The sequence below is a fragment of the Eretmochelys imbricata genome, chromosome 10 (assembly GCF_965152235.1).
Source record: "Eretmochelys imbricata isolate rEreImb1 chromosome 10, rEreImb1.hap1, whole genome shotgun sequence".
NCBI lineage: Eukaryota > Metazoa > Chordata > Testudines > Cheloniidae > Eretmochelys > Eretmochelys imbricata.
The window spans coordinates 2,260,522-2,276,668 of record NC_135581.1 but is presented as its reverse complement, the minus strand read 5'-3'; the positions used below and the strand labels follow the sequence as shown (position 1 = coordinate 2,276,668).

The window sequence follows — 16,147 nt, the reverse complement described above, 5'->3', positions numbered from 1 at the left end:
GATGCTGAATGTAACAAGCGGCAAAGGGTTATTGACTGCAAATTCACCACATTCCCAGGCCTGCACTTCTCACATTGACTTATAAAAGGAGCCTCTCGCTTTATTTTCCCCAGACATTAGGCAGAAAGTATTTTCTAACATGTCGGCTTTACAACTTCACACTGAAGCCCTCATTTTGTATGAAGACTTGACAGCAAATTGCAGATAAAGGGAAGGGTGGGGGGAGTAGGAAACATTGAAATGGTGCCAGCTTGTTTTTAACTATTTTTAGTCAGAACATTTCTTTATCTTCTGCATTTTTCTTTCTTTCCCTTTTCTTTTTGTTGTTGGTTGCATTATGTGAACATCCTAATTAAGGAGAAAGTTACACTGGTAGTTCCAGAAGGAATGAACTATGTGTCTCCATCAGGATGTCAGGTCACACTCAATAGGTTTAGGTGGCAGCTGACTTGCAATGCTAGGCAGGGGCTAGGAAAAAGGTGTGTGGAGGGATCGGTGACCAAAAGGCCACATTTAATTAATGGTGAAAGTGTAACATTAAATGATCCACACTGGGCAACTGCCTGAACTCACTAGGCAGGATTTGCACCCTTGGATAGAAGTTCCCATTATTAGTTACTGTTTGTAGTACTGTAGTGCCTAGGAGGCCTAGTCGTCCTAGAGGCCCATGGGCATCACATTAGCTCTCCTCCAGTCACATGGTACAGAAACTGATTTAAGCGATAGGTTATGTAGCACAGTTAGCAGTTCTGCAATTTCAAATTAGGAAACCATTGCGAAAGGGATAGATAATATGACAGACGATATCATAATGCCCCTATATAAATCCACGGTATTCCCACACCTTGAATACTGCATGCAGCTCTGGTTGCCCTATTTCTAAAAAGATACATTACAATTGGAAAAGGTCCAGAAAATGGCCAAGGATATGGAATAGCTTCCATCTTAAGAAAGATTAAAAAGACTCTGACTGTTCAGCTCAGGAAAGAGATGACTAAGAGGGAATGAGTTGGGGGTCTATACAATCATGACGGGTGTGGAGAAAGTGAATAGAGGTGTGTCATTACCCCTTCACACAACACAAGAACCTGGGGTCACCATATGAAATTAATAGGCAGTAGGTTTAAACAAATATGAGGAAGTCCTCCTTACACGACAGACAATTAACCTGTGGAATTCATTGCCAGCGGATGTTGTGAAGGCCAAAACTATAACTGGGTTCAAAATAAGAATTAGATAAGTTCACGGAGGATAGGTCCCTTCATTGCTAGTAGCCAAGATGGTCAGGGACACAACCTCATGCTATAGGTATCCCTAACCCTCTGACTGTGAGAAGCTGCGACTGGACAACAGGGGATGGATCACTCAATAACTGCTCTGTTCTGTTCATTCCCTCTGAAGCACCTGGCACCAGCCACTGTTGAAAGAGAGGATACTGGGCTAGAGGGATCAATATGGCCGTTCTTATGAAACTAAGGACAGATGGCAAATACTGAGTAGAACTGACCCTAAATACAATCTAACCTGACATCCTTGCTCTTACAATCTTCTTGGGGTCCAAAACAAAAGAAAGCATTAAGGAAACCCAGAATACCTGGCCTGTCTCTTGCTAAGCCCGCACCAGCACTTTGGTTGGAGTAGCAGCAGCAGAATTACTTTGGGAAAAAATTCCTCATGGAGTTCCTCTGCACCTAACCCAGATATCTCTGCAAGGAAAGAGGTAGAAGATCTGGCCCATTGTGGATATGGGCTAGTGTTGGGCCTGTGCTGCCCTGCCATCCATGATCCACAATCACTCCCTCATTATGGCCGAATTGATGAAATCCTGTATTCAGCGCAGAAGTCCTACCAGTATGATGCTCAGCATCCTATTTTGGCTTTGTCCACATCACTGGCAAGATGTGAAACAAGATGAAATACATAGAGTACATGTCGACTTGGTACTGTTTGCATCCTGTTGCCATACAGTGCCTATGAATACTGCCAAAATAGCTGGCACTGCTTTTTGGCAGGTGAATTCTCACCTCCTTGCACTTCCCCCTGAAGAGACTCCCTACTCGAGGGTTGTCATCTAGCTTGAATTTTGCAGTGCTGTTACATGGCCAGTTTGCTGGTATTTTAAAACCGCAAAATTGGCTCTCTGAGTTGCAGGGAAATGAAACTTTGGAATTGGAAGATCTGGGATCAGAACGTGTGGGGGAGGGGGGATGATACAGGGTTAGTTAGTGGAGTAGATAGGTCCACTGAAGCCTTGGTATTTAGGGATTGAATGGAAGCAATTGCTGAATAGCAGACCACTTCCTGGGAGCATGTGTATGCATAAAATTAGAGCAGAGTCTAAAATAATTGAGAAACCTACAGACCTTGACTATGATTTTTATTGACAGTGCCATGATTCAGTTAACAACAAGCCATAACTAGAGTGCATAATGTATTTGTTAACCTTCCCAACTGAAAACAGACATAGCAGCAGTTCTACTGCATCAAATACTATCCCTTTCAAGAGTGGATGAAATGGGAGTGTGGGGAATGAGGCATAGTAACAGGAAGTGGAACAGAAATGTCAACAAAGAATGGCTTCCAGTTACACAGCTTTACACATAAATAACCCCCCAAACAGCTTTTATATATGAGGAAAAATTAATCTCAAAGGAGATTTCACTTAGAAGCTTCAAAGCTACTGTTAGTAACAAAGAAATTGATTTTAAGGTTGCCATTGCCTATTGAAGTAAGAGAAACATGACACAATCTCTTTGTGTGTGTGTGTGTTTTCCAGCTGCACAATAATCCAAGTTATATTATTTAGCATGTAGGAACAGGATGAAAAGGACCCTTTATTATCTATGCTGCTTTGTTGTAAATGCTTGGCTTTAATAACATAAGGTTTCCCTAGCAGCAATATATTGCACCCATTCATTCTACCAGCAAGACAGGCTGTATTCCAGCAGATGTCTGAGGACAATTGGGGGTCAAAATATATGTGACGGTCAGCTTGCTCGCTAGTCCAGGTGAGTCAGATTTTTGATAGGTGACTAAAATAGCTGTAATTTTTTCATTAGTACCAGTGATAAGGTTAAAAGCCAAATTAAGAGATTTTGCAGCTGGGCTGGTAAATGTTCATGACAGTTTTGCAAAAGGTTTTTCCCTAACCAACAAACCACCTACCTGCCTTCATTCTTTTTTCTCACACTCTCCTATGATAGCACAAATGAAACCCTGTGCTTATTTCCATGTTAACGGTAGAAGAGTTTAGAAAAAAATTAAATTCCTGAATAGCACTGAAGGCATGTACAAGAATAATTGTTTCCTTGAACAGTAACTGTTCAAACTCCTAGGCTAGTTTGAAGTAATGCTTCAGAGCTAAATGCAGGAACTGCTGATAAGCAACCATCTGGGTGACAGGCTTATTATGCACCAGAATACTCCAGCAGTGGTGCAGGACACCATATAGAGTAGGCTACTATCACCTATCAAAAATCTGACTCACCTGGACTAGCGAGCAAGCTAATATACACCTTAGATTGCTCAAAGTGAATTTTAAACATTGAAAAAAATGTCCCCAGAATCCACTTCTGCTGTGATGTCTATAGAAAATCAGTCAGTTAATGCTGGGTAGATAAGGCTAGTTGGCAAAAACTTTATATTTTTAATTGTAATTTTATATATAGATATATAAAAACTAAATATATTTGATGGTATTGCTCTTCCCCATCATCCATATATCACTTGTCTTTCTGGGTCCTGAACCTAGGAGATATTATGTGTGAATGGATCTCTGAAACCTACGGAGCTCCTACCCATTTGGGGTCTGCTTGCAAAGAATAACTTGTACGATCAGGGCCCTCGATTATAATCCATTTGGGGAAGGGAAACTATCTTCCTATGTGTTTGTACAATGGGCCTCTAGGCAGTACAGTAATGGAATATAAATATTAAATCACAATAAATCAGTTTCCTGCTGTTATTTATGCTCTTTGTTTCCTTCCTATGTTTTCTGGGCTTGGATGATGAAAATCAAATCATTCCTGATTTTTTTTAATAGTCAGTTTCATTTTCAGATTCTCACTGCTTCGATATTCTGGGTTAAAAACACAGCAGGACAATGTTATTTGCACCAAAAAAAAAGGGGGTGTGTGTGTGCGATAACATGATGCCTTTGAGAATGCAATCAAAAATTGCATTGCACTGCAAACTTCTGATTTGCTATCCACTATAACCCCAATCCTCTCTTGGCATTAATGTTTTCCAGTTCTCTCCCTCCCTTTATTCCCCTTAATCCCTTTGACTAGCTTCATTTGCCTAAACTCATTTTTGAGGTAACTCTATTCAAGTCAGTGCAATTAAACTTGGATGAATTTGGCCATATTTTTTTTTGCATTCTTTATTTTCCACATCCAAGCCCCAGATGACTCTGTATTCTTATTTGGACTATTATTTATTTAAGTATGTTTTTCACTTATTGAGGTTCATGCCCAGAGTGTGCTTGGTACTCTCCAAACAGTAAAGAAGATATAGTCCCTCTCCCAGGAACCCACAATCTAAAGACTGACAAAAAGATGGGGGAAAGCTATGTAATACATTAGTAGCATGGACAAGGGGGTGCTTGGCTATGTCTTAGTAATACTAAATTAACACTTTTTTTATTAGTCCCAATTACTCTTCAAACATATCAGTCAGTACGTTGACTCCCCATTCTTTGTTGCATCTAACATAAGCTGGTTGTTATCACCTTCAAGGCCCTCATGCTCTATCCCCACTCTACTTCTCTCTCATTAACTATCAGGATGCCTCTGGATGGCTGATAATGTCATCCCCCATCACTCTCTTGTTAAATTTTCAAATAAGCAACTCTATACTTTCTTCCACACTGCACCTCATTCTTGGAAGGAGCTCCCTGTGATCAGCCACAAAGCTACTGCATTATTCTTCAAAACTCTCCTTCTCCATGATGCCTATAAAAAACTTGACAATGGATAGGCTGCTTATGGGGGGAGACCACTGTTTATCAGGCTGATCAATATGGTCTCATTTCCCCATCTGTCCGTTTATTCTTGTTTTATACTTAGATGGTAAACTCTTTAGGACAGGGACCATCTTTTTGTTTGTACATGACAAACCTGGTCCATGATAAGGGCTCCCAGGTGCTGCAGTAATATAAATAAATAATAATGTCAGTAGTAAGATTTGTGGCAGAAAAGTCTTTAGGAATGAATTGAATGCAGAGAGAGTAGTGGACAGTGGCTGTGATGGTGAGCTTCCTTTTTTTTTCCATTTTTAGTACAATATTTTTTTACCTCCTATTTTAATTAGCAGTCTCTTAACACATTAACTCCTTCTTCCTTACATTCTTCATTTTTAGAGGGATTGCAGACTATTGGCTTACTTCTGATGCTTACCTAGTAAGTTAATACTGATTCCTCAAAATGTGTGTTCTTTTGCTGTGTTGTATACAGAGCTGAGCACACTGACACTGCCCAGAAAATAAAATAACAATGGTCAGAAAAATTACTTTATGAAAATGGTGTGTTGTTACTCTCCTAGCTACTTGCTTTGCATCTTCCTAGGTTGCTCAGGGAAGTGACAGTCTCTCTCTCTATGATATTGGTGAGACATGGATTGAAATTCTGTTCAATTCCAGTCACTTAAGTAACCTAATGATGTTGAGAAATTAGATCAAAACTACTCACATGGTGGCTGAAGGAACGGACTTATTAAGAATGACTTTCCCTGTCCATGTTGACTGCCATGGTGGCACTTGTGGTTCCATTACAGAGTTACCATATTTTATACTATCTTTTGGGGGTGGAGTTTGTCTATTGCAATATCGAGATGATTGTGTTGTGTCTCAAAGGTATCTCAGGGCAGTTTTATTGTCTTGCTGGATGCAGGACACAAGACAGCTCCCATTCAAAACTGGGACTGGTGCATTGAATAAGTTCCATAGGTCTGGTGCTGCTGGGGTTCAGGCAGCTATCATGTTCTTTATGTATATAAATAAGGAGGTCTTTCATGGCGGGGGGTTCATGCCCCAGGGATGGATTTCTTACATCACCACACAGAGCATGCATCACCCTATAAATAGGCAGAATTAGATTTTTTAAAATATAATTTCAACATATACTATTTGTTTATTTTAAGTATTCTTTTATATTTATCTATTTAATTTTTCACAGTTGCAGGAAATTAGCGGGATCAGACAATGATTATTTAATGACAGTAGATACTGAGATTTAAAAAGTTAAAGCTTTAAAACCCTTAACACACAAAGTGTCAACATAAGAACGGCCATACTAGGACAGACCAATAGTCCATCTAGACCAGTATCCTGTCTTCTGACAGAGGGCTGGTGCCAGATACTTCAAAGAGAATGAACAGAACGGAGCAATTATCGGGTGATCTATCCCTTGTTGTCCAATCCCAGCTTCTGGCATCAGAGGCTTAGGGACACCTACAGCATGAGGTTGTGTCTCTGACCATCTTGGCTACTAGCCATTGAGGGACCTATCCTCCATGAACTTATCTAATTTTTTTTTTTTTCAACAGAGTTATATTTTTGGCCTTTACAACATCCCCTGACAACAAGTTTCACAGGTTGATGGTGCATTGTGTGAAGAAATATGGCCTTATGTTTGTTTTAAACCTGCGGCCTATTAATTTCAGATGGTGACCCATGGTTCTTGTGTTATGAGATAAATGATTCTTCCTTATTCTTTTTCTCCACACCATTCATGATTTCATAGATTTATATCTCCCCTTAGTCATCTCTCTTCTAAGCTGAACAGTCCCAGCCTCTTTATGGAAGTATGTCCTCATAGAGAAGCTGTTTTATACACTTAATCATTTTTGTTGCCCTTTTCTTAATTCTACATCACATCAAAATATACAGGAAATATTCTTAAATCAAACTCTTACAAGTTTTCAAGAAGCATTTTTTTTTACTTTATCTGTAAATTATGATTACTGTTGATGAAAATATTTTTTCACTGTTTTGTCTGTGTGGTGAAATTGACATTTACTCACGTTTATGGGGGAGAAAAATCTAATTCTTCCACGCCTACCTCTAAAGTAGCAGTTCAAGTCACAGATGGGGGGGGAGGGGTTGTACTGTAGAGCTCACACTGTAAGGGTGGGTTGTAATCTCACCATGAAAGATGGGGTCTCTGTGGTCCTGTCTATATGGGCGAGGATTTGCTGGTACAGACAGTAGGGTTTTTGCTGGCATGGCAGCAAGGGCGGGTACAAAGAACTGGCAGGCAGGGGTTAGATTTTTTTCACACTCCTAACCTGCAGCATGAAGCGGCAGTGAGTTATATTGGCCTGTAGTACCCGTGCTCCAGCAAATTCAGGGCCCAGGGGCCTGGCTCCACCAATGTTCAGGGCCAGGTCTCTCCCCTGGCCCCGGCTGTTGCCCCCCGCCCATCGCCCCCCGCCCCTGCTTGCTGCCCCCACGCACCTCCCCCGGAGCGTCCCTGCCTGGGCCCTGGGCAGCGGGCAATGGCCCCACCACTCCCTCGCCGGCCATGCCCGGCTACAAAAGGGAGCGGCGCTGGCGGCAGGCTGAGCTGGTGGCACAGCCACTGCCTGCGGGGAGAGGAGGCACACATGTGATGGCAGCCCCCCCCCCTCCCCCTGGCACCCACAAGGGATGCGAAGGGGCTTGCTGGACCTCAGAGGGGTCTGGCCCCTAGGAGCACGTGCAGTGACGGTGCCAGGGGAGTGTCCTGCTGGGGGGACTGTGTAGTCTGCCTCTCTGGCCCCAGCCCCGTGGCAGCCTGCCTCCACCCCAAACTCATCCCCTGCCCAACCCCAGAGCCCGCACCACAACCTTCTGCCCCAGCCTCGAACCCCTCGCACACCCCAAACCCCTCACCCCCAGCCCTCACCCCCCCCACGCACACCCCAAACCCCTCGTCCCCGGCCCTCACCCCCCCACACACACGCCCCAGCCCTGAGCCCCTCGCACACCCCAAACCCCTCGTCCCCGGCCCTCACCCCCGCACACGCCCCGGCCCTGAGCCCCTCCCACAACCCAAACCCCTCGTCCCTGGCCCTCACCCCCCTACACCCTGGCCCTGAGCCCCTCCCACACCCCAAATCCCTCGTCCCCGGCCCTCACCCCCCCCACGCACACGCCCCGGCCCTGAGCCCCTCGCACACCCCAAACCCCTCGTCCCCGGCCCTCAACCCCCCACACGCACACGCCCCGGCCCTGAGCCCCTCCCACACCCAAACCCCTCGTCCCCGGCCCTCACCCCCCACACGCACACGCCCCGGCCCTGAGCCCCTCGCACACCCCAAACCCCTCGTCCCTGGCCCTCACCCCCCACACGCACACGCCCCGGCCCTGAGCCCCTCGCACACCCCAAACCCCTCGTCCCTGGCCCTCACCCCCCACACGCACACGCCCCAGCCCTGAGCCCCTCGCACACCCCAAACCCCTCGTCCCTGGCCCTCCCCCCCACGCACACGCCCCGGCCCTGAGCCCCTCGCACACCCAAACCCCTCGTCCCTGGCCCTCACCCCCTCCCCCCACGCACACGCCCCGGCCCTGAGCCCCTCCCACACCCAAACCCCTCGTCCCCGGCCCTCACCCCCCCACACGCACACGCCCCGGCCCTGAGCCCCTCGCACACCCCAAACCCCTCGTCCCTGGCCCTCACCCCTTCCCCCCACGCACACGCCCAGGTCCTGAGCCCCGCCCACACCCCAAACCACTTGCCCCCCCCCATTAATTGTGGTACACGCGCCAACATGCGGGGGGGGCGAACTTAGACCCGTTCTGGGTGCCACCAAAAATTACACACACCCGCCGGCCCTGGGCATGAGGCCAGCAAACCATTCACTGTAGCCCCGGGCTGCGCTGGCAGGGACGCCGGGGCAGGCGATTGTGGGACGCTCTTCAAGGGTCGTGTCGGGGGAGCCGGGGAAGGAGGGTCTTGGCCGGGGTTTTCTTTCTCTCGGGGATGGGGGCCTCCTGCTTTCCGTTTTCCTCGGCGGCTGGGGGCGCTCGTGCTGAGGTCCAGGGGGTGTCTCTTTGCGGCGCATCCTTCGCCATGCGCGGACGCGGGGAGGGGCGGTCTCTGCCCTCCTGGTTGCTAGGGGGTTGCTAGGGCGCCATGTTGGGGGATGCTGGTTGCCCCGGAAGTGGTGTTTCCGGCGGGATTTCTCTTCCGGTGCGGCGGGCCAGTGCCGGACCCGGCCAAGTTAGGAGGGAGGCAGGAAATGGCGGCGACGCTGCTGCAGCAGCTGCCGGGCCCCCGAGCTCCACTGTGCCGGGCCCAGGCCGCCTAGAGAGCCGCCGCGCCAGCGCCGGGCCCGGGCCGGACTCCGAGCACTTTACATACATGAGGTGATAGGCAGGGAAGTGTGAAGGGCGCGGAGCCGGGGGACGCCGGGATGGGGGGCGCGGAGCGGGGGGGAGGGGGAGGAGCTGGGATGGGGGGCCGGGGGGCGCCGGAATGGGGGGCGGGGAGTTGGGATGGGGCCCCGGGATGGGGGGGAGCGGAGTTGGGATGGGGGGCCGGGAGGCATGGGGGTGGGGAGCTGGGATGGGGGGGCGGGGAACTGGGATGGGGGCCCTGGGATGTGGGGGAGCGGAGCCGGGATGGGGGGGCCGGGAGGCGCGGAGCCGGGATTGGGGGGCCGGGAGGCGGGGGGTGCCGCGAAGGGAGGCTCGGAGCGGGGGGCGCCGGGATGGGGGCCGGGAGGCGCGGAGCTGGGATGGGGGGTGCCGGGATGGGGGCCGGGAGGCGGGGGGTGCCGCGAAGGGAGGCTCGGAGCGGGGGGCGCCGGGATGGGGGCCGGCAGGCGCGGAGCTGGGATGGGGGGCGCCGGGATGGGGGCCGGCAGGAGCGGAGTTGGGATGGGGGGCTGGGAGTCGGGGGGAGCCGCGAAGGGAGGCTCGGAGCGGGGGGCGCCGGGATGGGCGCCGGGAGACCGTGGAGCTGGGGGCGCCGGGATGGGGGGGGAACGGAGTTGGGATGGGGGGCCGGGAGTCGGGGGGAGGCGCGGAGCGGGAGGCGCCGGGATGGGGAGGAGCTGGGGGGGAGCGGGGGGCGCTGAGGGAGCCCCATGCCGGGCAGGGACGGGGGCAGGTGGCTGATGCGGCCCTTTGGCCGGGCGGTCCTGGAGGGTGGCTGCCGCCCGGCTCTGCCTCCTGGCCCCGCGAGTCCCGCCCTGGGCTGGGCTGCACGGCGGGTGCCCTCGGGCTGCGCTGGTGTTAGTTTCAGGTAACACGTCCCTGCTGCCGCTGGGGCCTGGGTGTAACTTGGTTAAAACCATTCGAGTCTCTGCAGCTAGGGCCTCAGAAGGGCTTCCCGGCCGACCGACATGTGGCTGTGGTGGGGCAGGGGAGCCGCCTTCTTCGCCCCAACTCAGCCGTCCGCCGGTGCCTGGCTCGCCGCCTCCAGAAGCGGTTCTGTGCGTTGGTGATTTATTATCCTCACACGCTAAACAAGTGCTGTCGAAGTTTAAAGAAGAATGGCTCTTGGGTTTCTGTGGGATAAAAGGTTTCAGAGTAACAGCCGTGTTAGTCTGCCTTTGCAAAAAGAAAAGGAGGACTTGTGGCACCTTAGAGACTAACCCATTTATTTGAGCATGAGCTTTCCTGAGCTACAGCTCACTTCATCGGATGCATACTGTGGAAACTGCAGAAGACATAGACATAGTTTCCACAGTATGCATCCGATGAAGTGAGCTGTAGCTCACGAAAGCTCATGCTCAAATAAATGGGTTAGTCTCTAAGGTGCCACAAGTACTCATTTTCTTTTTGTGGGATAAAATGCATCCGATACTCCCCGAGACTGGAGCCGGTCACTGTGTTTGGGGTTTAATCTCCTGCTCAGGGTCTGGTTTTCCACTGTGTTAGAGGTTTGATCTCCTGTGTTCCTAGGTCATTATTGTCTGTCCATAATTCAAAGTCAGGTCTCTGTGTAGCATACTGCTCATAGCTTGCCTTCTATTTCTTTTTCGGTTAACAAGGTTAAGCACAGTTTTTCCTCATCCCTTGTTCATGGAAAAGACACTATTTTTTGTGGCTTAACAAATGGTTTTAAGGAAGTGTGAGGAAAAATAGATTAATTGGTGTCTGTATGTTTTGCTCCATCCCTGTTCTCCCTTCATCCTGAGATAAAAACCTATGGATATCAGTATTCAGAGATCATTGCTAGCCTCTCCCCCATGAGGAACCAACACATGAGGATCAGTGTGTCTTTCAAACCCATCCCAATTATATTTCTTCTGCTCTTCTGTTGACATGGTAACCAACATCCCTTTCTGTTACAGAGAATTGGAAGCTAAAGCTACCAAAGAAGTTGAAAGAAAACTAAGCAGGTAAGACATGCGTTTGAATTTACTTCTCTGATTCCAGGACAGGGTGGGCCTAGAGTTTGTGTAGTTATTTTTCTCCTCTTCATGGAAACCTTTATATGGAGCCTTAATTTCATGTTAGTTGCTAGAAAAATTGTTGGATTAAAAGTGTAGCTCTCTAGTAGATAGTGAAACCTTTCCATTGTTTCATCTGAAAATAATGTTTGCAAAGGTAAACTTCAGTGAAGTCTGCTCTGCTGCAAATGCCTGACTATAATAATTGTATGCAGCATTGTAGCCGTTTTATCTGAGGATATTAGAAAAAAAAGATGAGTGAGATAATCTTTTATTGGACCAACTTCTGTTGGTGAGAGAGACAAGCTTTCAGCCTTACCTAGAGCTCTTCTGTGTGAAGTTGGTCCAGTAAAGATCTATTACATTATCCAAGTTGAAAAGGAGTACTTGTGGCACTTTAGAGACTAACCAGTTTATTTGAGCATGAGCTTTCGTGAGCTACAGCTCACTGAGCTGTAGCTCACGAAAGCTCATGCTCAAATAAACTGGTTAGTCTCTAAAGTGCCACAAGTACTCCTTTTCTTTTTGCGAATACAGACTAACACGGCTGTTACTCTGAAACCTGTCATTATCCAAGTTGTGTGTCTGACTATAAACCTGTGACTTTCTAGATAATTAACTATGTAATAATTACATATTGAATCTTATGGTAAAAACCGTATAAATGGAAAATGTCCTGTTGCAAAATTTTTTGTACTGCTTCAGATCTCTTGTTTAATATATGTATCTTATGACTGTTAAAACAAACTTTGTATTTGTGAATACTGTAAGCACTATACCCAGATGTACAGATACTCTTTTCTTAACCTACGTATTATATAATTTTAACATTAGCTTTAATTAAAAAAAAAAAATCTTTCTCTTCCACTTTAAGTTGTTGCCACTAGGAGTGAACACGTGAATGCAGGATTTTGTTTTCAATCCTGTCCAGTCAGGTGGTTTTTTGTTGTCAAGGCACTAGCCTTGCCCTTGAATTTTGCATAAAATGCATCTTACTAGGTAACTACTGGTTACTTGTGTTCTTCATATCAAAGAGTGACGGCATTGAATCTGCCATTAGTAAGTGATTTTTGTGTCCTAATGTGTTGGAAAGCCTAAGGAATGGGAATTCCAATGCCAGCTACTTAGTTTATAGGAATATGAAGTATATACAAGTATTATATATTTCACTTTTGTGTTCAAGATGTCATTTCTTACATATGTCTTGTTCTGGCATGATGATATTCTTGAAAATTCTTAGAATGTTCTTTGTACTTTTTTGTCTTCTGCGTTTTTTTTCTTCTGCGTTTTTCCTTTTTCTGTCCCCTGTAGATTCAGTTAGACCCAAAAGAGGCTTTTGCTTGGCAAGGCTGAAAGTTTTAAAATTCAGCCAAAACCTGAGTGCATCTGCTAGAATGAAGTGTTAATTTCGTATGTTTTGTTGTTTAGTGCATGTAGTTCACCTTCAAGTATCAGTTTTCTTTTTATAACGTTGTGAAAGCTGAAGAGCTTTCTAATTCCTTAATATACCTCCTCTTTGTAATGTGTGTTCAGGAGCTGGCATTTTGCATTTCTTGTTAAATATTACTGTATTGAGGGAGATAATATAAATTGGAAGCTAAGGTACAGCTTATGTAAAAGCCTTAAGACAAAACTAGCTTTGAATTCTTACACAAGATATTTCAGGGTCATTGTCAAACGGAGCCCACTTGAAGGGAATGATTCTAAAGTTACAGAAATACATAAATTGTGTTTTTTGTCAAGTAAAGTTTAATCCCGCATGATAGCCATAGTGTGAGAGTATAAGATACAATTTTTCGACCACACTGGAACAGCTTTAAGCATTCTAAAGTGGATTTTCAAGTTAGTATTTAAATATCAGTTGTCTTCAGCTGAAGCTTTTAATGTTACTCATCAAATCTGTACTTCAATCATGAAGGGAGTTTCATCACACACACTACATAGCCTGGATACAAATTTAGTATATGACACATTTTAACTTTACTTAGTAGGTCACACAATCACTTCTATGTTTGCTATGCAAGGTTATTTGTCAAGAGGACTATTTCTTAGCAAAACATTCTTGAATTTCACTATGTAAGATTTGAGTGAACACACTATGGTCCAGTCCACATAAGAAAAGGTAGATGCAGCTTCTGGCAAAAACGTGCTTTTGCTGGCATAGCTTATAACAATTCCCCAAACAAACTAAGTTGTATTGCCATAATGGTGTCAACACTAAGGCTTTTATCAGTATAAAAATGACACACATCACTCCCCTGTCGAGAGAGATAATATTGGCAAAAGATTCTTGTTCAGACCTGGCTTTAATAAAAGATGTTTAATGAATTGACTCCATAGTATGTTTGAGTCCTGTAATTAGTTTAAATGGATGCCAAATACGATTACTTAAGAATCACAATGAAGTGTTATGCTTCAACATGAACTAATAGTAAACAAGTTTTAGTTAATTTATGTCAAATGGCTGTTTTTATATTGCTACTATTTTACTTATTAGATGTATTTTACTACCTTTACTTGATCATTACATAATTTTAGCAAGTCTCACTCTGAGACATGGGGGTCTGGGTACCAGGAAATGTACGATGCTTTTATTGTTTTAGAGTTCATTTTAGATTGTTATGAAACCTGATCTTATCTCTCTCCATTTTCTTAGAACTTTGTGGGAGCCTTTGTTTTCAGATTGTTGCTCAGTCCTTTGGCAGTGTTTGAATTAAATTCCCTTATGATTATTCAAAATTTTTAATTTTCCATCTTCTTCTTTCTTGGGCTTTGGCAAATCACTGAAACATTCAGTCCCGTCTTCCCACCAGTCTGTTTTTGGCCTATACACAGTAATATAAGTGATACTAATAAATGAATACTTGAGATGTATTTGTTTTAAAAGTGAACATTCTACCTACTGTGGGAGCTTCAGTTGGTAATGAGGTCTCTGATCTCTCACCTCATTTTGAAGGTATTTTTAGTAAGTTTTCGGTACTGGAAAAGTAATGTGGCTTATAATGGTTTGTAAGATTGTCACAGGAATTGCTGAAAGTGGCTGTACAAAAAAAGTAGAGGATAAAAAACCTGAATGAAATGAAGAGGAGGAGAGGTGTCGAGGCTAGAATCTATGTAGGTAAGAGACTGGAGTTGCTGCTGCTTGTCTCTTCCTGCACCCTGAAGATACAGGAGGTGGCTAGAAGAATGGATAAGTGAGGTGGTAAAGATTTCATAGTCGGAGCTGGAAGAGGAGTATAGAGTACTGCGTAGAGAGGAATGAAAAGAGGTCCAGAAAGGAAATCTTAATTGTTAGATGTCACTCCCATCTGCTTTAAAAATCTCAACATTTCAATAACTGCTATTCTGTTGTTAACAGTTGTCCGCTTTTTAACACAAATTAGGTCATTTCATTTTTTTGGTAAGTAATGCCCATCCCACAAACACCTCATATTATTGGTTTCAGCTGTGTTAGTCTGTATTCGCTAAGGCGTACTAGTCTCTAAGGTGCCACAAGTACTCCTTTTCTTTTTACCTCATATTATTGTGGTGTTTGTCCCTATTGGCAAAGCCTCTCTAAGTTTAAAAGCCAGCTGTTTAAAAAATTCTTATGTAAAAGTTTCTTATTGGCTGGAATCAAGTTAAAATACCAAACCTACATTTTTGGAATGGAATGTTCCGAATGGAAGCCTGCATTCTCCATTTCAGGATTTGCTCCCTTATGCTATATCTGACTGTCCTCCACGTTCCCCATTAAGACACATTTCTTCCTTGAAGCCTGTGAACTTTAGTCCTCCATTTTAAAGACAGAGTATCTGTTTTAAAACATGAAGCTAATTAGAAGTTTGGTGCCTCTCAACCGCAGGTGCATTTGTTTGTTACTTAGTCTCCATTCTTTTTGATGTTTTGTCTGTGCAGGCCCCCATCCTGCAAGCACTTATGCACATGCTTAACTTTAAGCACATGAGCAGTCATGTTGAAGTCAGTGACGCTGTCTTTGGCAAAAATGATGTGTTTTTTCAGTCATGTTAGTTTAACATGATAGGAAAGTCCTCTTAACGCTGGCAGGCTAATACAAGGATAGAAGATATTGTGTTTTAACAAGCATTAAGAGAGCTTTCCAGCCATTTGGCCGAGCTTGTAAAGGCATTATGTTCAGCTTGATGGCATTTCTATGTTCTGTAATGTGATAACTTTTGAAAGCTGCATCTGATCAATTCCAAAATTTCAGGGAATGGTCTTGACATCAATGGCTAGAACCCTATTAATTTAGGAGGAAATGAGGAACACATGGAGCACTTGCCATCGGTTTAGCACTTCTGCAGCTTCAAGCACCTCTGCAATTGTCTATAGATCAAACAACTGGTTGATGGCACCCATTAACGTATTCCAGCAGAATATTCCATCTCATACCTGCCCATCCTGACAATTTAACATGCCGACTGATTTACCTCCCAGACAGATGATGGTGGGTGGGGAATGGGGAGCTGCACACAGTCAGGAATGGGGGTGCGCAGAGCCACTGCTGTGGGGAGAAAATGGGGGACCCTGTCATGGGAGGATGTGGAAATGGAGGATCACACAGAACCCCTGGCAGGGAGACACTGGAGAGAGTTGCAAGGAGCCCCAGAAATAGAGGTGGATGAGAAGGTGGCATGCAGGGAGTTTGTGGGGTGGAATGGAGGAATTCAAGGAGCCTCTGGCATGTGTGATAACGAGGCTCACAAAGCTACAAAGTGTGTGAGCCAGCTCTTGGGCATTGATATTGCTTTACAGGCAGGATAAC

General features: G+C 45.7%; 1 protein-coding gene across 4 annotated transcripts in view; it reads left to right on the top strand.

The window, feature by feature from the left end:
- The first annotated feature begins 9,203 nt into the window (after positions 1 to 9,203).
- TNRC6A (trinucleotide repeat containing adaptor 6A) overlaps positions 9,204 to 16,147 on the top strand; it is a 77,843-nt gene continuing 70,899 nt past the window's right edge. For all 4 annotated transcript variants that reach the window (XM_077827525.1, XM_077827523.1, XM_077827522.1 and 1 more), the window contains exons 1-2: positions 9,204 to 9,349; positions 11,284 to 11,331. In XM_077827525.1, the coding sequence (XP_077683651.1) occupies positions 9,345 to 9,349; positions 11,284 to 11,331 (53 nt within the window). In that variant the 5' untranslated portion in view covers positions 9,204 to 9,344. The remainder of the gene's footprint in view (positions 9,350 to 11,283; positions 11,332 to 16,147) is intronic.